General features: G+C 48.8%; 5 protein-coding genes across 5 annotated transcripts; 3 read left to right on the top strand and 2 right to left on the bottom strand.

Moving 5' to 3' along the window:
* Positions 1-338: 338 nt before the first annotated feature.
* Positions 339-2,883, bottom strand: LOC129595923 (paramyosin, long form-like). Its single transcript, XM_055493056.1, has 6 exons — positions 2,221-2,883; positions 2,094-2,152; positions 1,682-2,026; positions 1,132-1,350; positions 837-1,066; positions 339-776 (listed from the first exon to the last, which is right to left on the bottom strand). Exons 1-6 carry the CDS (start codon positions 2,408-2,410, stop codon positions 515-517), a joined length of 1,305 nt encoding a protein of 434 aa, XP_055349031.1. The 5' UTR covers positions 2,411-2,883; the 3' UTR covers positions 339-514.
* Positions 2,884-4,186: 1,303 nt separating this feature from the next.
* On the top strand, positions 4,187-10,768 carry LOC129595968 (dynein axonemal assembly factor 11-like). The gene is given in 12 exon segments (XM_055493105.1): positions 4,187-4,813; positions 5,060-5,153; positions 5,633-5,706; positions 5,777-5,951; positions 6,083-6,158; positions 7,039-7,209; positions 7,212-7,381; positions 7,601-7,696; positions 7,961-8,026; positions 8,307-8,376; positions 8,443-8,538; positions 8,597-10,768. Coding segments are annotated over 12 exon segments (1,410 nt in total). The 5' UTR covers positions 4,187-4,803; the 3' UTR covers positions 8,909-10,768.
* Positions 8,928-12,486, bottom strand: LOC129595965 (sphingomyelin phosphodiesterase-like). Its single transcript, XM_055493101.1, has 9 exons — positions 12,065-12,486; positions 11,466-11,729; positions 10,635-10,738; positions 10,384-10,553; positions 10,195-10,305; positions 9,874-10,125; positions 9,619-9,811; positions 9,364-9,554; positions 8,928-9,299 (listed from the first exon to the last, which is right to left on the bottom strand). The coding sequence occupies exons 1-9, from the start codon at positions 12,435-12,437 to the stop codon at positions 9,191-9,193; spliced, it is 1,767 nt and encodes a 588-aa protein (XP_055349076.1). The 5' UTR covers positions 12,438-12,486; the 3' UTR covers positions 8,928-9,190.
* A 967-nt stretch (positions 12,487-13,453) lies between these two features.
* On the top strand, positions 13,454-15,525 carry LOC129595966 (replication termination factor 2-like). Its single transcript, XM_055493103.1, has 4 exons — positions 13,454-13,706; positions 13,800-13,979; positions 14,300-14,500; positions 14,918-15,525. The coding sequence occupies exons 1-4, from the start codon at positions 13,638-13,640 to the stop codon at positions 15,278-15,280; spliced, it is 813 nt and encodes a 270-aa protein (XP_055349078.1). The 5' UTR covers positions 13,454-13,637; the 3' UTR covers positions 15,281-15,525.
* Positions 15,526-19,362: 3,837 nt separating this feature from the next.
* LOC129595967 (oligodendrocyte transcription factor 2-like) lies at positions 19,363-21,843 on the top strand. Its single transcript, XM_055493104.1, has 2 exons — positions 19,363-20,191; positions 20,695-21,843. Exon 2 carries the CDS (start codon positions 20,747-20,749, stop codon positions 21,404-21,406), a length of 660 nt encoding a protein of 219 aa, XP_055349079.1. The 5' UTR covers positions 19,363-20,191; positions 20,695-20,746; the 3' UTR covers positions 21,407-21,843.
* Positions 21,844-23,800: the final 1,957 nt, after the last annotated feature.

A 23,800-nucleotide genomic window follows, 5' to 3' on the forward strand; every position in this document is an offset into this window, starting at 1 on the left:
CGATAGCCGGGAAGTAAGGAACGGGGAGCGGGCCATTTTGATTGTCAACGTCCCATTTCGCCGTGCCTGCTGTGCTGGATGTGCTGCGCCCTAATGAGCCAACAGCCCGATACTGCAAATAGTCGGCGGTAGTCCCCGTCGCGTTCCCCGGGGAGCTCACCCGTCCCGTCTGCCTTCCTATCGCCCTATATCCGTGCCGGGCCGGACCACCCCGGCGCGGGCCCATTTGGGCCGCGTCGCCCGCCCACCGGGGGCCGTTACACCGCCGCTGCCCTGTCCAGCCCATTCCCGCCGCAATTCCCCTTCCCTTCCCTCATCAATATTCATTATGCCTGACGCATTTCCGCCATGCAGCCCGCCACGCTGCGCCAATCCATTTCAATTACATTTAATTCCCTATTTACACACAGACGCCCACTTTCCCCGTAACAACAGGCTCCGTGAAAGGAATGAGCAAGGCAATGGAAAGGAACAAAAACGACCGGAAATAGGGTAACAAGAAAGAAAGAGCAGTTCACTTGCAGTCGGTCTTGGGCTTCTTCTTGAGGAGGTTGCGCAGTTCGGTGCGGAGTTGCTGGCCGCTGAGCTGCGCCTGGTAGGCGTCGTTCTGCAGCTGCACACTGCGCTCCCGCTCATGCAGCAGGTGTTGGTCCACGCGGCCCAGCAGCTCCTCCAGCTCGGTGGTCCGTTCGCGCGCCGCGTGCACCTCGTAGCGCTTCTCGTCCAGTCGCTCGTGCAGCTGCTTGCTGCTGGCCTCCAGATCCTTCACGAACAGCCTAAACCCACCGTCTTCCTCAGTTACATGCCACTTTAATCGACAGACACCACTAACTGACCCCAGATTGTCCAGCTGCTTGAGCAGCTCCTGCTTCTGATCCTCCAGCACCAGGATCTTCGTCTTCTGCTCGTCCGCCTGCGTCTCCATCTTGGCCAGGGTCTCCAGCGTGCGCGTGTGCCGGCGCGACAACTCCTCCTGCTCGGCCTCGCGGCCGTGCATGCGCTGCTCCAGCGTGGCGATCTTGTCCAGCAGACGCTGCCGTTCGCGACAGCTGTCGTCCGTCAAGCGCTACAAACATCGCACACGTCATCGATTTATTTCCTGCACACCGTCAGAGAACGACAAGTACACACATCCAGCTTGCACTTGGACTCCTCGCTGTCCACCTGGGCAGAGCGCATCTTAGCCGTGGCCTCGTCGCGCTCGCACTCCAGTCGGCGCAGGCGCGCCTCGGCGTCCGCGTTGGGGTGGCGCTCGCGGTCGCGCAGTCGCCGGATCTCCTCCAGCGCCTCGTCGTACTGCTCGGCCATGCGTTCGCGCTCAACCTGCTCGCGCTTCAACTGCTTCAGCAGCTGCAAGAAACAAGACCATCAGTTACTTCACGGTTTCACCCACAAACAGGAAGAAAACTTTTTTCTCTCCCGCGCGCCACGCAACACAGCAATTCTGCATGCAATGCCACTGACGTTGTCGTGGTGTCAGTTCCGACACACTATTATTTTAATACAAATGAATTATTACTGATAAACAACAACAAAATAAATCACAAGAAAAAATACGCAAAATATTGCTGAACAAGTATTACTGCGTTCGTTATTGTTTTTCTACAGGAATGTTTTAAGAAGTACAATAACTGGCTTTTCGTAGGAAATATTAATTCTTGTAACCATTAATGCAGCGCACCTGTTGGGCCTGGCAGTTGAGAAAGTCCACCTTGTCCTCCAGCTCCTGCAGGGCGTTGTTGCCCTTCGGCTTGACCAGTCCCGGCAGTCCGCAGTTCTCGGTGTCGTTCAGCGGGGAGTGGCGGGCCTTGCGCAGCGTACTGGCAATGGCCTTGGCGCAGTTATCGCGCGTCGCCGACTGCAGCTGGCCGCGGCAGGCGTCCGGGGCGGTTGGCATGCGCGCCCGCTGGTCACCCGCCGCGGGCGCTGCTGCGGCTGCACAGCCCCGGGAACTGCAGGGGCTGAGGTTCCGGGTGCGGCAGGAGGCCTTGCTGCGCTCGCAGGAGGAGTTGTCGGAGGAAGCGGGCTGCAAGACGTCAAGAGAGCTCAAAGCAGCAGCGTTGGAGTGAGTCAGCGTCAAAGTTCAAACTGACCAGGTTGGACTTGAGCACCTGGGCGCAGGGCTTGGCAGGGGCGGCGCATTTGGAGGGGCCTGCAAAAGGCAGTGTTAAGGGGGGCAGGGAAAGAGAAGGGACAGAGTGAGCGGGGCGCACAGCATACGATCACAGTGGCCGGGGTTGGGGGCCGTCTGGTGCAGTTCGCGGCTGCGAGTGCGGGCCTTGCGCAGCTCCGAGGCGAACTTGCCCGACACTGACAGGTAGTCGCGGTTGACGGACGGGGCCCCGCTGCTCCGGGCCATGCTATTCCCTGCTGCCCGCTTCGTGCTGCACTTGTCGGGCGGGCACTCCATCCAGATCGCTACCAACAGCTACTGCCAAGCAGTTACACTTCCCAATTCCTTCATACAAATAATGCACCCAACGGAGAACCATCCACGTCAAATGACTATCAGCGACTCAGCGCACAGCCATCAAATCCCTCTCACAAATGAACTGTGCACACCTCTACTGTCCCTGCAATAACGAAAAACCAGCAAAAGATATTTCTAATATTATAATATAATAGGTTCGTTAATCAAGAACGTGACAAAATCGAAAAATCCACCAAAGTGACTAAACAGTGAAACACACAAAATGATTGCAGCAGCAGCAGCAGCAGCAGAATGCTGATTGATTTCCGTGCAAACGGTGTACTGTGTAGTTAGTGCTGTTGTACTACATTAGCGTAGGTACATACGGTAGTATTACTTTTATATCGTTGAATATCTATATAATAATAATTATTATTATTAAAACGGCAGCAAATGGAATGTTATATGCAGAACAAAGCTGAACTGCTGTATGTAAAGACAGTAAGTAACTAAAGTTGTAAACAAGCACTACTAGTGGTAATAGGCAACTCTTAATAATTATTTACAGTTTGTAGTTTCTACGGCATACATAAAACAGTACGTATTATTTTATTTTCTTTACTAAGTATACAATATAGATACAGTATAAAGAGAGTTGCACATAAAATTCTAATTGCAGTATAAACCTCTAAGTAAATAATTTCAAAATTTATTTAACTAGCTTACGTTATTTAATTTTAATATAATTTTTTACCAATCATAAATTAATTTGCTTCCTAGATTCAATGGCAGCTGTAAGCTTGTAACTCGCAATCTTGCAGCCCAGCAACAACAAACAAAATTTGCTGTCAATATGACGTTTCGAAATTTTAAGTACTTACGTAATACGTGCTAACGATAAATTATTAAGCCATCAGTTTTTGTTGGATTTCCGGCACGTACTGTAAGCACGTACATTGTAGTCTGTAGACAAGCAGAATGTACAAAAATTGCCTTGTCGTTAATTCAGTACAGTACTGTATTGTCAGAATAAATTAAAATTTAATTAGTCAGAATTCAGAAAGTCAGTTGCGGTTTTGTGAATTTGTTCCTTCCGGTTTAAGGTAAGTAGGGTACACTGTGCTACTGTAGTGATGTACGATCGATCGTGAAAAAGAACACCGGTAAAGTCCAACAAGTACAGTGCTGTAGAAAGTGAAAAATTTAATCAATAACGATATAAAGTTTATTATTGTAATATTTATTAGTATTATCATTTTAAACTGATAATTAACGACACTCGGACACTGATATTGTGAGAATTTAAGTGTTGTAGAGGTATTTAATAATTATGTTTACCCACGTCAGTATGTACTCGTAACTGGTAAAGCTGCAAGTTAATTCTACAGTTTCTACTTTCTACTTACAACTTACAAGTACTGTATGTACTTCATACTTGCAAATAAAACTATTAACCTGTTTAGTACTTATTATTACGTCCAAACAACATCAATAAGCTGTACAAGTGCGAAATACTTGTTAGTTATTAATTTTAGTAAAATATTATGGCGCACATGCCGTTATCTATAGATATATCCTATATAGATACTTGTACGAACGATACACTCCCTTAATTTTCTGTGCCAAAATTAATAATTATTTAGGAATAAAGATAAATGAATAAAATAATTACTGTACGTTTCCGCGATGTTGGACTTGAGAGTCGTATCTATACTAGGTAATGATCATTTTCATAAAATGAAGAATGACGCATTTCCGGTGAAATCATTGATAGGTACAGTAAATCATTTACGTGTCGCCGCGACGGCGACACTGACACCATTCAAATTTCACCGTTCACAACTTCACACCACGGCTCTGTGCTCACTGCTCAGCGTTCGTTGGCGTTGTTGCTCGCTTGGCATTTAGAGCTCGTTGTTCATTGTAGCCAGTCCTTGTTGTTTGTGTTTCTTATCAAGGTTTCCAGTGCAGATTTGATTTTGTTGGGTGAGCGGGTGAATCAACGTTGCGTTTGTGTTATAAGTGTTGTAAAAGCTGGATGGGAGTAGTTGTGGAAGATTGATCATTAATTTATCTATCCGAACTTGATCTGTCGCTGCGAGGTTCGATCGCTGCTGCATTAATCGTAGCCGCGAGTCTCTGACATCCCGAGTGCGGAAAGCGGGCTGATTTCCCGTCGTTCGTTGGTTGATAGTTGAGCTGACAGGAATTAGCTGTTGTAAAGTGTTGTTGACAGTGTTGGGGCGACTGTGCGGATCGCGAAGTGGTCGCGAGGATCCCTTGGATATAGTATCATAGTTGGATAGTACTGTCGTGCAGCTGTGCAGTGTGCACTCCTGATTCCATCGTGATCCTTCCCACTTGCAGCTCGCAGGGGGCGGATTGAAATTACAATGACGAGAAGTAAGCAGAGCTGGCTGCATGATCCTGCGTCCTCGCAGATTAGACTCACCTGCGTCCTGTGGGCTAGCCGTAACGAGTGTCTTCATCATTACGAATATAATGCGCCGATAACGGATAATGCAGTGATTGTCATTTGTGAATGTCTGCTGGAGGGAAATAGTCTGTAGAGTGTAGAGGGAGCGAAGCAGGAGCCTTGTCAGCTAGTCGAGCTGACAATTGTAAGACGTTTGTTGGCGTTGGTTGCAGTTACGCTGGACCTGCTGCGCAAGCGCTGCGAACACAACGACGGCCTCATCCACACCGTCCAGGAGCTGGCGCTCCACCAGGACAACCTCGAAGAGTAAGCACCGCGCTTTTCGTACCGTCTTGGTAGCTTGTAGGTGCCAGATACGCATGACACGCACAGTGCCGCACTCAACAATCATGCACAATGATAGCCAGATAAATACTTGTAGTAAAAAATAACTGACAACAGAAACAGCGTCCGCGTACGTATCATATTTTTTTTAAAACTCTCTTGGATAATATTTTGGATAATAATATTAACAGTTCTTTAGCCTCTTGTGGATAATATCCATGATGATAAGAAATAATATTATAACACTGATAATAAACAGCATGATAATATTCCAGCTTCTCAGTATAGTATTACTGTAACAGAATTAATTTCTCGATGTCATCATGCCAGTGATATCTGCTTTTTCGTTGTCGGAAATTGTCGATATCTTTATATTTCGGCTTAATTTAAAATGGTTCTGCCCGGCGGGATTCCTAGTAGTTGGTGGTATGGTTAAGAGTTGAAAGGCGACTGCATTGCAGAATCGACGACATCGGGCGGTGGTGCAAGGACCTCAAGATCCTGTATCTGCAGGGCAACAGCATCCAGAAAATCGGTAGACCATTATTCAAAAGTGTGCGGCATCCGCGCTGTTGGCTGTAATGTTCTCTTGATGCCAACTGCAGAGAACCTGAACCGGCTGAAGGCGCTGGAGTACCTCAATCTGGCCCTCAACAGCATCGAGCGCATCGAGAACCTGGAGGGCTGCGAGTCGCTGCAGAAGCTGGACTTGACGGCCAACTTCATCGGCGACCTGACCTCCGTGGAGAATCTGCGCCAGAACGCCTGCCTCGACCAGTTGTAAGTGCCTTTATCCTTACTTCCGCTGCAGTCCTACTGCTTCCCTCATGTTAACGGTTGATTAATCGACGGCGATTCGTTCGGGTTTTTCTGTATTTGTTTTGGAAATTGCTGCAGCTGTTTGGTTGCAGGTTTCTGACGGGTAATCCGTGCGCGGAGTTCGACGGTTATCGCCAGTACGTCGTCGCCGCGTTGCCCCACCTCAAGGTACGTTTATCGTTCGCAATGCGCAGGTAAACAGATAAGCAGGGAATTTAAGACGGCCATTTTGCTGGCGATGATAAGGGCTGTCGCGGTGAAAACAGCGATTGCATTGTTCCGTCCGCTAGGGAATGACATCATTTCCGTCTGTGCGCTTCCGGTAGAATGTTTGGTTAGCGCCACCGGTATTCAAATTACAGAGTAGATTAAAATTATATCTATGTGATTACTGTATTTAACGTGAAAAAATGTCTACATAAAAATTGTTCTTAAATATAAAATTTTTTGTTCAGTTGGATCTCAGTATCACACGTCGAAAATTGGCATTTTTATGGTTTTGTGTTAGGTTTCTTGTGAAATTGTTACGTCAGGGCCTGGTAAGGGTTGAGGTCAGGTCGGCGCTCGTGATCGCTGTTCCTTTGTCAGCCTGGGTTGCAGAAGGCCGCAGCCATGCTGCAGCGTCGCATTGCCAACATTGCATTGTACTGTAATGTTGCGCCAAGTGTGCAGTAACGCATAACAAGCAGTAATCACAATGCACAGCAGTTATGAAATGCGCCAGACTGTTATTTCACGATTGTCTCCGAGAATTGTGTCGCGTCACGTTGCGTAAGCGGTTTTCCGGCTTTCATTCAGTGCTCAATTGCTAATCGATGCGGCTGGTGTGTAGGCTACGAAAATGAGAATTCCTGCAGGTAATCACGGTCGCCTTTTTTTCACAACGTGCTGATGCTCTTCGTAATTTATTTTGCATTACAAAATGGCGAAAAGCGGAAGCAGAAAATGATAATAATAGGATGAGCATATTTTATTGTGAACGTATTACCTAATAACAGTTGTGGGTTTGTAATGAAATGTTAATGCAGCGTGCGGTGGCCATTGGCAGGTGTTGGACGGGCAGGAAGTGAGCCGGACGGAGCGGATCGCGGCGCTGCAGGAGTTCCTGGAGATCAAGAGCCGCGTGATCAAGCAGCAGCACCTGTACAAGACGAAGCGGGTGCGTTCGCTGTCGCTGGCCACCGACGCGCTGCTCTTTCGCACGCCTAACTGAGTCGAGTGAATGTGATTGACGGGGCTTCCTTCTCTAAGGACGCCCAGCGCGCCGACAACGAACGGCAGCTGTCCGCGGCGGAGGACGTGCAGCGGCTGCCCTGGTCGCCCGAGTACCGCCGCCAGATGACGCGTCTGCGCGCCGCCGCCCTCGGCCAGACCGCCGCCGCTAGACACAAGTACCTACCGACTCCTACTCTTCGCTCCGTGATTCATTCGGCATCTGTCTTCTGTACAGTCCTCTCTGCATGTTCCCAGCCGACGTTAATCCGTCAGCGCTAGTCAGTTAATCGTTGTTAGTAGACGTTTCCTGATTCCTCGTTGATCTGTACAGTTTTCCAGTAAATTCTTTCTGCATTCTGCGTGTGGGGTTGGTGTGTAAAGCGGTCTTGTTGCAGATCATGCAAGGCGGTTCTGTGTGGCGCAGAAGCCGAAGAACGGACCGTCAAGCTGGTCAGCAAGTCCGGTCAAATACTCAATGTTAACGAGGCTAGGTACACATTACATTACACTGACATCTCCACGTACACACTTGTACTAAAGTTTATATGACAGCGTGGTCAGTTTGTAATCGTAATAATACAAGTAATTGTAATGATTATGGGTAATGATATTTTGTCCTTCTGATTATTTTATTGTCATGCTTTTTATTTGCACTGCCATCGTCGCGAGTAGCATCCGCAGTTTTGCCTGAACACGTGTAGAGTGTAGACACATAATTTAATATGGGAATTATCAGGTAATAATTATCTGTACAGGCTGGAATATCAGTTGAATGATGACGAGGAAAACTGTCAGTTTTTGCTCGATGTGCCTATTTACCGGTACGTCTACGTTGAGGAATGTGCCAGCGTAAAGCTATATAAAAGGAATGCCTGTTGTATGTACGAGTACATCGCATCTCTGTCACTACTGTTCGTACTCGTAGGTTTAATTACTTTAATAATAATTATTGGAGGTTACGTGTTCAAAAATGGATAAAAATAGACGTTAGGAGCGACAGCATTGCTCGAGTTATACTTATCTGGTTCACAAATACCAAAATGAATAGGGTCATTTTAGCTGCAGTATGCAGCGGAAGTTGATAAAGGATACAGTTTCCAGGCATTTGGATACGTCGTTAATCGACGTGGATATCCAAGCCAACTATGTGAGAATCACCGTAAAAGGGAAGGTGAGAAAATATAAGAAAAAATCCCACGACGCAGTAGCAAGCACACCTCGTTTGTGCTGCAAACAGATTCTGCAATTGAGAATGCCCGAAGAAATTGCGGCCAGTCAGAGCAGTGCTCAGCGCTCGTCTACGAGCGGTCATTTGGTGCTGACGCTGCCCAAGGTGCGAACAAAATCAGCGGAAAAGTACCACTAATGCAATTGCTAAATGCCGGTTGCAGGCTGAGGCAGCCAACCGAACTGCGCAGCGGGTCAGCGCAACCATGAAGGCCCGCGATGCCCGGCCAGTGGCCAGTTCCGGTGAGAAGTGCGCGGCTGCCATAGGGAACACGGCAGTGGAGAATGCGAGCAGGACGAGCAACACGTTGCTGGAAGTGGAGCCGTCGGCGAAGCAGAGCTGCAGTCTGCACATCTGCTCCCAGCAGCGCACTCTCGCAGAACACCCACTACATTCCAGATTTTCCGCGCCGGTGCGGAATCGCCCGGACTCTCCCGGCTTCGCCGACAACGGCGACGTGCCACCGCTTGGATGAAACTGCACGGGATAATGGCTCATTTTATCCATCCTTTATTCCCTTTATTGATATTTTATAATCGATAATAATTTTCTCGTTAATATTGCACAGTCAAGCGCACATATTTTACACACTCTCATCAGCAGGTTTATTCCAAACTGACTGGTTTAACTTTAACTACACACATGCTCCCACAAAACACCATACCAAGAAGGAGCTTTTTTTGACTAGCACAGTTTAATTCAGGACCAGCGTGTAAATACCGTAGTCTGCAGACTGATATCACGGTGCGGGAGCGGATTAGAAGGCGCAAGTGGGGTGGCGCGGCCGCATGTGGCAGACCATACGGTGCCGACAAGCCGCGTCACACCCGGCGTTCACCGAGGTGTCGTCCGACTTCCAGTAATACCTGTCCAAATTAAAATCACTTAGAAAAAGGCTTACAACGTCTAGCAGTGCCAGTACAATCTGACCGGAAGAAGGTCTGGAATTTGGCGTCGTCGCGCTCGAACTCGTCGAGCAGGGCGTTCCAGTTGCGCGGCTCCAGCTGCTCCAGTCCGAAGGCCTCCTTGGCGCTGTACTCCTTGTACCACACGGGGCCCACTTCCGGCTGCAGGTTGGCCGCCGTGATGTTGGCGATGTAGGTTTCATGGTCCAGAACCGCCTGAATTAAGGGAACTTTTCGTTGCAACCGGCGCAAATAAAGACCGTCGCGCGCTGTCGCTTACCCAGGAACTGCCTGCGTAGTCGCCGTCGATAGTATACACGCGGAATCCGGGGTTTTGTCCGGTGTAGGTAGTCACACTGGGCCCCACATAGACGGCGCCGGTGGCGCGGTTGGGGAAGTCGGGATCGAAGTAAAGATGAACGTTATCCTTGTGTTCGTGGCCGTAGAATTGCGCGCGGATCGTGCCTTGGTACCTGTTATACAACCAGTCAGAATTCAGTCAACACAACATGTCGGTATATCAACTAAACCGTACCGGGCGACAATCTTGAGGTAGTTGTCGGTCCAGGTGCGCATGCAGTCGCCGCTGCCGGGCGGCAGGTGCCCGATGATGTGCACCGCGTCGCCGGCGGTCTCGGCGGCCTGCAGTTCGTTGATGAGCCAGGCCAGTTGGCCGTTGGGGTCGGTGGTGTTCATGAGGAGGAAGAAGTTCATGTTGTAGCAGTAGTTGTTGTTCAACGAGATGATGCGCAGGCCCGGGTACGGGTTGATGCGGTAGTACGCGCCCCTGCCGATCAAGTTTAATTATTTCTACTTAAGGTCAACCAACGTGTCCACGGCTGTGAAGCGTCCTTACGCTGTGACGGTCCTGAGGGCGTCCTGCGGCAGCCAGTCCTTCCAGGCGTCGGCCAGGGCGTCGTACAGCCAACCGATGGTGTTGGAGCCGCCGACATTGGGAGGCGGGAAGCTGCAGCATCCAGCGTTAACAACTGCAGTGGTGATTAATTGCAACTAGACACTATCATTAATGTGGCGAGGGGCCTACGTGTTGCAGGGAGCGCTTTCGTGGTTGCCGACGACGGGGTAGACCGGCGTGTTGGGGAAGTGGCGCTTGAGGTACTCCACCGTCATGTCCAGCACCGCCAGCTGCTGCGCGCGGCTCTGCTTCCAGATGGTGTGGTCGGGCAGGTCGCCGGTCATCAGGATGTAGTCGAACTATTTATACACCGGCAGTGCAATTAACTACACGTAGTTATTTAAATTCAGTGGGTAAACTATCGTATTTAAATAATTTACATGATCATTCTTGGCAATCCAGCTGAACATGTTGTCCACCAGGTGTGCCGGGACGTCGCACTTGCCGCTGTCGCCCCATTCACCGGCCGCTCGTCCCACAACATCTGCGAAAAGCGAATCAAATCAGCTTACCAGACTTTCGCTGATTTACCAAGCTAATGTCGTGATGCCAGTTATAAAATTTAAATCCGTTTTTTTTATTTATTGTGAATTCCTGTACTGTACTGCTGTTTAATGCAGTAATTAATTAAAAGGCAATAATTCCACTGTGTTATCTGGCGTGATAATAAGATAGGTAGCTGTTCCGGAATAAATGAGCCGTAAATCATAACAGGCGAACAAAGGAATGCTTATTTGAATAACAAAAACCTAAAAAGCTATACGCTTATCAGTGGAGGTAATTGAAGATAACGATGAAAAGATGCCGCGCAAGATAATTGGCACATCGCACACCAATCACCAAGGGGAAAACATTGCAGATAATTAAGTGCACCGTAAAAATGTGGTGCAATGGTATCAAGCGCACATGGACGATTAGATAGGGACAGCGGACGCAGTGCCCAGAGATAAGGAAACCACCACTGACAAGCAGATGAGCGCCACAAGGTCAAACAAATCAATGCAGATCAATGAAACGAAACCAATGAAAATTCAATTAATTTCAACTGGTCATATAATACTAAGTATTCAAAAAGTATTTAAGGTATTTAAAAATAAATTCATACTCTGATTACTTGGTTTAAATCAACCAACTAGCTCGTTCGATTAAATTAGTTAAAATTTAAATTAAATTAATTGCAAAAGTGCAGTTGCAAAAAAGCAAGCACTCACCACCGCTGTCCTCCTGACAGCACTGCGGATCAGTGCAGTGGGCGTTGCTGCCCGGCTGGTAGAACAAGTCGAAGTGGATGTCGGTGAGGTGGAGGACGCGCAGCTTCTTGGCGTCGGCCGCGGGCGGGCGGATGTCGGGGAGGGGCGGGCGGGGCACGGCGGGCAGCGGGACGTTCCAGTGCAGCACCGTCTCGTCCTCCTCGCACTGCAGCCCCGTCAGCAGGTTGCACAGCAGTCCCGCCGAGTACTTGGTCCGCTTCAGAACTGCAACCACAAATAGGTAATTGTGCGCTGAAATCAAAAGCGAATTTTAAGGGATTAATTCTAAGCGTTGAAATTTAAACTCAAAGAAGTACGAGTGCTTAAATAGGAATTACATAAAAAACTGCAATATGAATAAGAACAGCTGCATTAACCATTAAATTCAATTAAATACAAACTGATTTAAAAACGAATAAATTTAAAAGCTCCATTAATAAATAAATGCAATCAGTTAAAAAATTGAGAAAATAAATTACTTAATCCACAGTTTCCAAACGGTAGTTTTTCTTGATCAAGGCAAACTCGGAAATGCAAACTGGTGGCTACTCAGTACTCACTGTAGAAGACCTGGTCAGCGTAGGCGTCGATGACGCCCTTGCAGCCCTTGGGCGTGGCGAAGATCTGCAGCTGGTTGCAGATGTTCTCGCCCAGACCGGCCAGCGTGCTGGTGGAGGTGAAGGGCAGTGCCAGCATGGTTTTCAGCGTCCCGATAGCCAGCTTGCAGACGCTGCAGGTGCTGTCGCCCGTGCTGGCCTGCTCGCGGCCCAGCAAGCTGTTCTGCAGGATGGAGCGCCACGAGGCGAACGACTCGCTCGTTACCCACGCGTACTCCCGCGATCGGTCCGTCGGCTTCTTCCCGGAGGCGGCGGAGGCCGAGCTGGCCAGCAGGACCAGGCCCAGCACGATGAGGAGGCTCGAGAGGGATGGCATGACTGCGGACAATGCAAATAGTTCCCGACCCAATCAGCAATGAAGAAAACGCTGACAGTGGCGCGGCTCTTATATGGCTTACCGCTTACCTCGTCAATCTTATCATTCTTCAGCAGCGTCTTCGCACTATCTCGCTGAAGATAAATGAAGCTGTCCGGCAACAATGTGTGCGCCGTTGATTAGATTGGCTATCAATTAAGAAACCCAAGTCGGTTCTTCCAAGAAATCGCTATCAGAAAACATCACTCAATTTTCAGCAGCATCGATGGATAAGACTAATGGCAGTCCAGTTCCGAAACCATACGTCAGCTGCGGGTGGCTGGCTGAACGACACCGTACAACTGCCATAGTAAGCCATGCCAGACCAGGAAGGATTCAGCGGTATGGGAAACGGAAATACCTCAGGAAAAGGGAACAATCATACAAAGACCGGAAGCAGTTGAAAACTTCGTAGCTGGGCCCCGGATCCCAGCGACACTGTACTCTGCTGTCACAGACTTTATACTGTGCCATCCGCCCAAGTTGGCGCTTACATTTACTGTAACAGTATTAAAGCGCGTTTACTGATTTACGTACACTGACGAGTTGTTTTTCCTGTTTTCAATGGAGTGATTGGTTTAAGCCCTCGCCCTCTATCCCACCGGACGCAAACTACGCACTACGGACTTAACTAGTGCTAACAAGTACCACTTTGGTACACTGCGCCTGGTCAAGATATTGGGTTTTTTCACTTTGCGAATGCATCAAGATGTATGGCAAATATATCTCTTTTATATTCCAATGATGGCGTACTAGGTGTTTAATATAAAAGTTTCGTGAAATGTTCGCCATAACTTTGCTCTTACTTGACTACAACGCCTCAGATTCTATGATACTGGGTTGGCTTGGCTCAAGCCATGTTTACCCAGTAAGCGCTATGGCAAAGTTCACCGTAAACTGCCGCACTTTAGCCACGCCCCAGCCTTTAGCCCCGCCCCAACGCGTTAGACCAATTACTCCATTCCAGCATTTATGATTTACAGTATACTTTATCTTCGTAGATTTCACTTCCGGATTTGTTTTCGACTAGATGATCGTCTTCTGGCCAGTTGGAAATTAATTACAGAGTGGATTCCTTTTGTAATTGGCGATAAAGGTTCGTTGGTTAGCAGGATCGTTACTCTAAGCTAGTTCAGCCAGTTTAATCCTGATTGAATCAGCATGGGAAACGACGGTGGCAGCATTCCTCGACGTGTGGAGTTGGTGCGCGAGAAGCAGCGACCCAAACAGGTAAGGGAACGTTGATTTGGTTATCTGATTGAATCTCGGAATAGTTGGCTGACTGATCCCCAGTGCTCACTAGTCACTTGATTGCTGATTCAGGCGGACAAGGACGCAGAGGCCGCGGCCAGATGGAAGCACTGCCAGCTGTCGCAGCAGCCTCTGCGCCAGCCCGTCGTCGCCTGCGATCTGGGCCGTCTCTACAACAAGGATGCCATTCTCCAGCAGCTCCTCGCCAAAAAGTCCCGTTCCCCCCTGGCTGACCATATCAAATCGCTCAAGGTGAGTCCGTTTGTTGCTTCCTGAAGAATTTGTTGACATTGTTCAGGTGAAACACGGCGCAGGTGATACGGAGTTGTAGCCGAGTATTGGCAGATACGGTAGGTGTACAGGGAATGTGAACAGTAGCGATCTCCACGAGTCGTAAAACAGCTTGAAATCGATAGTACGTCGTACGTGATGTGTTACCGTAGCTGCAGATTGTGATTTACCGTTGGTGTACAGGGAACTCGAACAGTAGCGCATCTCTGATGCTGGCTTTTTGATACTGCAAATCATAAATGATAAAAATTATAAGATTAATATAAATGGCGTGTTTTTAGGACGTGTACGAACTGAAGTTGACGGTGTCAGCGGACAGTGCGGAGGGCGAGCACGGCGGGTCGTACGACAAGTGTCTGTGGGTCTGTCCGGTGACGGGGCTGGAAATGAACGGCCGACATCCCTTCTCCTTCCTGCGCAGCTGCGGCTGTGTCCTCTCCGATCGCGCACTGAAAGCACTCAAATCCGACACATGCCCTGGCGTAAGTTCAACTGCTTTCTCCACTCCCAGTTCGCTAGATTCAGATTTCGACTATTCATATTTCTTTTGTAGAAATGACTTAATATTAATGGTGGATTAAATAGTTTTATGTGTTGGCTGCGTTGAATTTCCGCTTGAATTTTCAATTGTCACGAAGGGAATTAAAGTCCGGTGATATAAAATGGCGTTTAATTTAAATTATGTGTTTACTTCAGTTTCTTTTACTTCAGTTATGTTTTACTTCGTATGGTAGAACACCACAGTGTTAACTGTTACTTCGCAGTTTATTTGGAAATGATTTCTTTCGTTAATTTGGGAAATGTTTATTTGTTGCGTTTTACTAAAGTACTCGTAGCATTTGATGGTTTTCATCGAGATATGGTCCAAATGATTGATTTTTCTGTTGTTTTTTCTCCAGTGTAATTCGCCTAACAAATACACGGGTGACGAAGTGATCCCGCTGAATCCGCCGGCGGAGGAGGTGGAGCGGCTGCGGGAGGCGATGAATGTGCGGCGCGCGGAGCGGAAGGCCAGCAGGGAGGGCAAGAAGCGGCCGCTGGAGGGGAACAGTCAGGAGGCCACGACGTCCAAGACCGCCCGCACCAGCAGCAGCGTCAAGCACCCTTCGGCGCGCGACGCCGACGTGCAGCGCATCGCGCAGCGCTCGGTGGCGACGGACCCGGCGGCCAGTCAGGTCTTCAAGTCCCTCTTCACCAGCAGCGAGGACGCCAAGAAGCGCGACCACGCCCACTGGGTCACCTACAACCCCTTCTACAACTGAACGTGTCCTGTTTCCTTTCTTTTTTGGTCTGCTCTTGACTGCAGTCGCTGATTCCTGTACAGATAGTTTGCGTTGAATGTGGGACTTTTCAGTGGAAATAGTTGACTAGTGACCTTTTTTTTTGCGTTTGCGGAGACCATCATTTGCGATTGAGGATGGTGCGCGGTATGCGTTGATTGGCGGACGATTGGCGCTTGAGTAATGGGCGACAGTGAGCGGTAAAAGATAAATGGCAGATTGCCGAATTACTCGCGGAATATTGCCGTCACAGCGGCTGCGTCAATGGGGTTCGGGCAGCGCGCGGAAATGGCCCTGGCTGATATATGGCCGGCCAAATGGTCGGCCTGGCCTGACTGCTGCGTGAGTGGCCCGATCGCTCGCTCTTGCCGGCGTCCTTCGCGGCGTCCCTGTTTCATTGTAACGCACCATATATTGCGGCCCCAGCGGAGGCGCTTATCAGCGGCCGGCATGTCAAGCAGATGGAGCCAATAAGAAACATAAATCCCCAGTCGGCACAATTATATTCTCGCGCGGGCTGCTCAATGCAGAATAACCAGGCTCCCTGTATCGCGGCAAGTGCATCTTGTTCCCTTTCTGTAATTGTCCCGGCAGCGCCGCCGGAGAATGCCTCTGAGCCGCTCACAATGCCGGCTGTCGATCTCCTGGCCACATACGCTCGCAGCATCGATCCGCCGGCATCGCACAATCAGCCGCTTATCTCATCGCCAGCAATTTGAATAAACAATTTGCTCATCCCAAGCAAGCGCTCCTGCTCCCAGCCGGCTGCAATGAATCACTATTTCCTGCACAACTTAACGCAAAAGCAAGTAGATTTCTCGGCAAATCCATCTGAAATGTACTCAGAAACACTTGTTTGAAAATAACTCCATGTAGAAGAATGTCCACATAATAAATTACCGTTTCTATCAGTAGAAGTTGTTGGTGACCTTTATGGCGTATCGCTATGGCAGGAGTTAAACTATTATTTGTTTTAAATAAGTACCATTTTTATCAAGAATACAGTATCATTTTTTCTATATTATATTAAGAAGTAAGAGCAATTTATTGCCTATCCGGCGTACTGTGTATACAAGTACTGTACTTAACTACAGTGCTAATGCGTTTAAGAGAAATGCTCTGTTACTGATCATGAGAAGGACGGTGACAATGTTTGCTCATGTTGGGCGTTTATTCGGTAAAACAGCTGTAAAAATCGTTGCATATGTGGAATGGAAAGTGTGGCCGCTGGCTGCCGGTTCGTTGCTGGTCAGCGGATGGTCCCGGTGGGGTTGTATATATGGAGGAGGAATGAAGCGCGGTCATCAGAGATGGGCGCCGGTGGAATTGCCGCTCCGGATGGACGCAGTTATTATTCCATATTGCATGCAAATCAGCTCTGGCACGGTGGCACCCGACGCCTCGCTGTTTCTAGCAGATACAGCGCTAGCTTTACATGTACATATTGTATCGTATGCATCGGAAAGCGATTTACTGATTGTCTGTGCCTCGCCTCGCATATACATGTAATATATTCTGGTGGCAATGGCAATTGTATTGTGTCGGGCTGACAATCAATGGAAGCAAGTGCCGATGGCACTTAAGCGTATGCCCCACAGATCGCTCTTCACCGAAATCTGCGAGCGCGGGCCGGTCATCATTGATTTTTTGATTAGTGCGCCCGAGAGGCCCGGCAATACAGAGTATACAGATACAACGGGCAATCGGGATGGAGGCATTCCTTGTTACATAGTCGAGCGGGAGAATAAATTAGCGCGGCCAAATTAGCGCCGCCATATTTCCCCATTACGCACTTTCCGCGCTCATCGATGCCATCATTCACTCCCGCACTAACGAATTCGCCCGGCTCATGCATTCGACTGTTGATCAGCATATATGGCGCTTATGCGCAACAACACATCGGCCACGCATCATTTCAGGACGGTCGTAATAAGCGGCATGTGCCCGGCTGTTGCAGCAATAATAATCCATAAAAATATATATAAAATTATGTTCGCCAACATATGCTCGCACAATATGCTATCCAGGGAGTAATCGTGTTTATCCCGTTTCTAAATAAACACCCTGCAATCAACACGCGCACTTTCTTATAGTGTCACTGCTGTATTAACAAGCGCAGTGGCCGTGTGAGAGTGCACACTGGTTAATTGAATTATACGTATATTTAATCAACCAACTGTCCGTCAAGCACCAGTTGGCCTACTTTTCACAACACGCCTCTTTTCCGCAGTGATAAAAATTCTTAAACACGTCGCTCACTGTACAATGAACAATTAGCAATTTTATTTTCTAGTAACCATAATGCCGGTAATAAATCCGCATCGTAACTGTGTGATGCGGAAAGGTCACTGCGCGGCCTGATTAATAATGTAATGCGAATATCGATATATATGGATAGCTGATAGATGGAGGGATGTGCAATCTGGTGTGTTTTGCTGGATGTGTCATTAATTGTCCGTGTTTATGTGGATGAAAGTATTATGGTTGATAATGCGCCGGTCAGCAGATGGCGCGCACAATGGGCGCGACATGCGGACACATGCGGGAACAATATGGTCGCATCAGTCGGCGTTATGCTCAAGTGCCTGCGTTACGCGCCTCTTGAGCATTCGCATTCACTCGCAGGAGAGATAGAGGCGCGGGGAATGGGATAGCGCTAGTTAGGCAAGCACTGCAATCCCGGTTCGGCCAGCGGATATTAACAGCGCCGATGCATTTCATCCCCGGCCTCGCCGCTTCTGTTACGCTGCAGTCGCCACAGAACAGAGCATATGTCGGTACTGTATATTGGTGTGTGCGGGAAGCGGGAAGCGGCAGATGAAGAGGAGGAGCAGATTGTGCCGCTCTGGACAGAGCAGTTGCAGTGAATGCGTGCCGCTGCGGAATAAAAGCAATTAATCGGATTTTGTCCCCAAGTGCCGCGAAAACGTCAACTAGTGCAACCAATCCGCGCAGACAAGTGTCAACTCGCTCCTAATCTCCCCGGCCCGCAACAATCCGCTCTCCCTTCCTTCACCGCAACGATGCACGACAGGGAAACACAACAAAACCGAGACTTGGCTCTGGATAAATTCACGTTTACCAACAGCGTGAACTGGCAAAACGTTTTACCAAAGATATTAATCGTACTAAATAAAGTACAGAGACAAATTAACATTATAAACTAATACTGTATATATAAAAATAAAACATGTACATTAGTAACATAAGACAATAACAAAATAATAAGAAGCAGTATTTAGTACAATATATCCAAATATTGTACTAATAACAGAACAAGTATATACATTAATTAGCGCCGTTAATTCGTGTAAAGGTCACGGACCTAATAGAAATATGCGTAAATGTGTTATTCGAAATATATAGGTACATCAACTTTAAACATATCAATATAAATCACAAATGGATAAAATATCTATTAACTTCAAATAATAAAATAGTAAAAACAAAGTCATAAATCCGTAAATAAAATTTAATTTGATAATTAACGTCGATAATTTGTGTAAAGGTCATGGCCGCGGATCCCCTTGTATGCAGCAGTGCAGCGTTTGTGTTTATAGCGGCATGCGGCGTCAATCTGTGTTGACCGAGCGGATTGAATTGGCAAGTGTAGCACTTATGTACAGCACTATACAGTATCCGTACGAGTAGAATAGCGTATTGTCGTACGAGTGTTAAGTAGCCAGTGGGAGCCCGCTTCCGATTGAGAAGAGCACAGTGGATACAATCGGCGCCACCGCTGAATAGCCGGCGCATGTACAGTCATGTTGTGGGCAAGCATACAGAATTACAGATAGATAGTTGTTCGATCAATTAACTCGTTGATACTTCTCGAGAGGCATTCAGCCGCGCCGGAGCGTCTTCCTCTTCACGCGCCCAACGCCGGTCTTAACTCTTAACCGACTTCCGGCTGTATCGGCTGTAGAAGTATTCCTCCCTTGTACAATCCGCAATCACGTACGCTGCTCCTGATACACACCAGTAATGGCAATCTGCGGGGAATTGCCTGTACATGCGCGGCAGTAGCGGAAGATGTCAGCGTGTTTAAAGGGGAATTACGCATTGTCACGCCGCTCATCGCCGGCTTAAAGCCTTAAACAAACGATCGCGGCTATTTGTCGGGGATTAATGGGATTGCCATTGGCGCGGATACGAGCTAGTGTTGCGTATGCGTATGTGGGACGTTAGTGGGTTGCGGCGCCGATCGGAGTTACATCAGGGATATCGCGGATAACCTCGGAATAATCTGGGAATTTGCGCGACGGATGCGGCATGCCTGCCGGCCATTCCGCTCTCCATTCGCTGAGCATATAGACAGAAGCAGCGTCCAGCCGAATCTTAAGCGTACACGCGGGAGCCGGCAAGTAATCGGTTATTATTTAAATACGGCGATCGCATCCGCAGCGCCGCTCGACAGCCGTTGCAACGTTTGGCCGGCATCTTGCGAATTATTCCATCGCGCGATCCCATGTTAAACCATTAGCGCGTCGCCCCCGGGCTACACCCATCCTTATTCTACTCCTCGGTTTCTGTCATCTAGATAAACCTTTTTTTACTCTGCACCGGCTTAATTCGGCGGTGGAGCGTTTAATTGTGACCTGTGCTATGTATACGACTATTAGCTTCCGCTGTAGTTAATGTAGAAGAAGGGCGTCATTCGGCGCTGCATCGGCTGCTGCTCCGTCTGGTCGTGTTGTGCCATTAATTGGACGTTGTGGCGGAAATGGAATTGCCGCGACGGCCTGCCGCGAGTTAGCGCAATCAGGCCCGCGTCCGCTCCCATCCATTGCGAGTGCAGTGAATTACCGTAATTCGTTAGTCCCGGCCTTCAGCTCGCGCTCAAGCGCGCACTCTGCCGGCAACAGCGTCGTCACACACTGCTGATACTCTCAGGTATGCAATACCCGCATATATACGTGCATATTTGTACATGTCACGTAATCGGATTGCTCAGCTATACAGTCATAGCAGTTACCGACAAACATTTGTACATGCATAGCCATGGAAGTGCATTGCGTCAGTGACAGTCACCTGCGCAGTGCAGAGTGCAGCACGGTGCATGGTTGTACCTAAAGACTAGCGAGTCGTTGAGTCGGCTGCGCATGCAGCCAATCAGCTAACAGCACTCTCCCACGCCCAAGGTACAACGGCAGTTTCGGCACACTGTCAATTAAGTACACTTTTAACTTGCCTGATTGGAGAGTGATTGGCTGGTGCGTGTGTTTAAGCATAAGATTAATCATTGTCCAGTGTTTGTTCACTACAATCTGTAGAAGTACAAGGTAGTAAGATCTTTATTAGCATTGATAATATTTTCTATTATACTCGTATTTGTACATGCGCTTTGTCGAATGCTAGGTGGAATCCAGATTAGAACGGTTCATGCTTAATTGCAGGCTCGCCGGCATCCGTGACCTTTACGTCGCTTTCTGTACCGTGAACGCCGGCATGTGGAAGGCCTATAAAATGGAAGCGCTTCACACCGCCGCCGTCGCTGCCGATCACGATTCGGACTCGCGCGACTCGGAGATGGAGCTGGACTGCGTGGGCAGCCTACCCGACCACGAGAGCCTGGCCTCGTCGCCCTCCCGCGACGACCACGACTCAGAACGGACTTCCTCCAAATCCACCTCCTCCGCCGCACGCAAAGCCGCCGCCGCCGCCACCGGGGGGCTGCACTGCAAACCGACCCGCGAGCTGCGTCTGCGCATCAACAGCCGCGAGCGCAAGCGCATGCACGACCTCAACAACGCCCTCGACGAACTGCGCGGCGTCCTGCCGTACGCCAACGGGCCAACGGTGCGCAAACTCTCCAAGATCGCCACGCTGTTGTTGGCCAAGAACTACATCCTCATGCAGGCCAACGCCATCGATGAGCTGCGCCGGCTGCTGGCCTTCGCCAACCACGCCCCCCACCGCCTCCCCGGTCTGCTGCACCACGTCCCGGCCCCGCCCGGCCTACACCCGCACCCCCACCTGACCCTTCCTCCCGGGGGCCTGGGGCTGGGCCCCTCCGCGGCCGGCAGTCTCCTCTTCCGCGGTAACGCCCCCGGCGCCGCGGTGACCGCCCCGGGAAGCGACGGCAGCAATCTCTTTCCGCTCTGCTGAATCGCGACGCCATGCCGCTTCCGCTTCAAGTTCCGCCGGCTGCGCAGCCCAGTGCCTGAGCGCTGAAACGCGCGCTTAAAGAAGCTTAATGGGCAAAGCAATTTGGCCTCATCCGCGACAGCGGCGATACCCGAGACAAAGCGCGATGATTAGCCGGGTTAAGCTGCGACAACAGCCTCCACGCATCGTCCCCGGCAATCAGCATTCCAGCAGATTGACCGCACGAGCGCCCATCTTCGCCGCCTTCATTCCATTGAACACCAGCACAATCACTGTGTTTAGCTTACTTAATTACTCCGCTTATATTCGACAAACTGTTGGCAGCGTTAAAGGTCACAGATTTCTCGCAACGAATATTATATATGTAAAGCAGTGTAAAGGTAGAATGTGATTGAGTTTGATCTGCATTATTCTAGTCTTCCGTGTGCTTAGTTTAAACCAGAATAAACGGCGTCGCGTTAATTTTTTCGGCTGCGCTTGTTTACTGCTGCAGGATAATGTAATCAGATTGGATTCGGCGTATCTGTAGATGCTCATTTGAGATTGGGCGGCCCGCACGCGCCTCAACCGGGAATTGCCTACTGTACTCTAGCCTTTATTTACGACGCGCACCAGATTAGCGTCAGCATACGGAGTGACGTGTGTTTGTTGTAGGGTTTTGTGGAAGCGGCGATGACCCTGATAATAGTGTTATGCCCGTGCGTCGCGTCGAAACGGTTACGAGCGCGATTGAAATAATTGTGTACCGTGGTGAATAAGCGCCTGGGGATGCACTGGCTGTATTACTGTATGGCGTGTATTGTGCAAACACAGGCGGAACAGAAGCGGAGACATCTGTCGGCTGTAAATGCTTCGTTCCACTTGACGATCCACCATCAGCCAGTGTTGCAAGTATAGACAGGGACGTTTTAATTTCGCCGGCGGAAGCTAGCTACAATTATTCTGTTGACAATCAACATCACACGGCCATTGTGCGCTAGGCTATTTACTCCCATGCATATGCCACAATCATAATAATGCACTGGAGACGATAGGACAAGACAGCGGGAGATCGAACATGCCTTCTTTGCAGCATATTCATATTCGTCGTAATGAAACTTAATCTATACGATCTTATATTATATACAGTCCTATGTATAATATTGTATATATACCGTATATCCTTTATATACAGCACATATAAAGGATATTGTATACTTTATGCACACATAGTATGTATCAGTATGACATATTATATACAATATCTAAAATTTATATTTTGTACATATAATCATTGTACCTTTCATACCTATACATATATATCAAGTATGTGCAGAAATAAAGTGTATAAAGTGTTTGTGTATACAAATAAAGTGTATAAATTTGTGTATCTCCAGTATAAAGGTCACCGACTGCCGGCAGCAGTTATTAACGCCTTAACGCCAGCTAGGCTGAAAAGTGTATTGCAGCCGCATCGTTTCTGTATTGAGTGATGATGGGGAAATAAAAAAGCAATCGATTAATGGCATTAGCGATAAATTGTAATGTGTCGAGTGCGTGCGACGCATGAGCGCCTGGCACATCTAGTCGAGCAGAGGACAGGGCGCATCCTACTGGAAAGAACAAATTAAACAGCCTGCAAACCGATTGCGAACCGGAACGTATCCGGTCAGTTCAATTCGGTAGAGCCGGCAACAGGATGGACGGGCTTATGTGCAAATTGGGCGTATTGTGCGCCGCGGTGAAGTTGCGGCGGGCGGGCGCCGGCTGGAAGCGGCTGCTTCCAGTTGGCGAGATACAATACAAAAGAGGAGCACTCTATTAAATGGAGAATCTTGAGGCCGGCGGATGTATTATAACGTGTATGTGTGCTGTGCATGGACGGCACGACAAAGGACGCAAGAGAGCGGAAGCGTTGATGGTTCGCGCTTGAGCGGCGGTCTTGATTACATATGTATTACATCTAGCTCCATTTGCCGCCGCACAGGACAGACACATCAAGTCCGCATCATCATCATCATCGCGCGCCAATAAACCATCACTTATCCCATTTACTGATTTACTCACTGCGCAAGTACATAATCAAACGCATGTCCGCATTCGCAGCTTCACGTTACGCGCATCTTCGTATGTACAGTACTCGCTTAAACAGATACGCAATTTCTAGGTGGACCGTATGATAACTGCTAGGCATAATGACTGATTAATAAAGTACAGGTTACAACGGACTGTACGTGCAGTGCCTACGGGGTGGCTTGGAGCGGCTGATCGGCTGGAGCGGATTGAGCGTATGGCGTCAAGCGCTTAATGGGATCAATCAGACGGCGCGTAAATGAATTGCAGCCGGCGACGTTTATACTCCTCTATAGAGGAGTATAAAGTATCTTGTAATCATGTAGCTACATGATTACAAGA

This window comes from Paramacrobiotus metropolitanus, unplaced genomic scaffold (genome assembly GCF_019649055.1).
Source record: "Paramacrobiotus metropolitanus isolate TYO unplaced genomic scaffold, Prichtersi_v1.0 Parri_scaffold0000084, whole genome shotgun sequence".
NCBI classification, from domain to species: Eukaryota; Metazoa; Tardigrada; class Eutardigrada; order Parachela; family Macrobiotidae; genus Paramacrobiotus; species Paramacrobiotus metropolitanus.

What these genes read in the sequence shown, in the direction of transcription:
- LOC129595967 (XM_055493104.1), top strand. Translation starts at nt 20,747, where the DNA reads ATGTGGAAGGCCTATAAAATGGAAGCGCTTCACACCGCCGCCGTCGCT.
- LOC129595965 (XM_055493101.1), bottom strand. Translation starts at nt 12,437, where the DNA reads ATGCCATCCCTCTCGAGCCTCCTCATCGTGCTGGGCCTGGTCCTGCTG. An exon ending in CTGTCAGGAGGACAGCGGTG is followed by an intron (nt 10,739 to 11,465) that starts GTGAGTGCTTGC and finishes CGCTTTTCGCAG; the next exon opens with ATGTTGTGGGACGAGCGGCC. An exon ending in GGATTGCCAAGAATGATCAT is followed by an intron (nt 10,554 to 10,634) that starts GTAAATTATTTA and finishes GTGTATAAATAG; the next exon opens with TTCGACTACATCCTGATGAC.
- LOC129595923 (XM_055493056.1), bottom strand. Translation starts at nt 2,410, where the DNA reads ATGGAGTGCCCGCCCGACAAGTGCAGCACGAAGCGGGCAGCAGGGAAT. An exon ending in AGGTGCTCAAGTCCAACCTG is followed by an intron (nt 2,027 to 2,093) that starts GTCAGTTTGAAC and finishes GACGTCTTGCAG; the next exon opens with CCCGCTTCCTCCGACAACTC. An exon ending in AGTCCAAGTGCAAGCTGGAT is followed by an intron (nt 1,067 to 1,131) that starts GTGTGTACTTGT and finishes CGATGTTTGTAG; the next exon opens with CGCTTGACGGACGACAGCTG.
- LOC129595966 (XM_055493103.1), top strand. Translation starts at nt 13,638, where the DNA reads ATGGGAAACGACGGTGGCAGCATTCCTCGACGTGTGGAGTTGGTGCGC. An exon ending in ACCATATCAAATCGCTCAAG is followed by an intron (nt 13,980 to 14,299) that starts GTGAGTCCGTTT and finishes GCGTGTTTTTAG; the next exon opens with GACGTGTACGAACTGAAGTT. An exon ending in AATCCGACACATGCCCTGGC is followed by an intron (nt 14,501 to 14,917) that starts GTAAGTTCAACT and finishes TTTTTTCTCCAG; the next exon opens with TGTAATTCGCCTAACAAATA.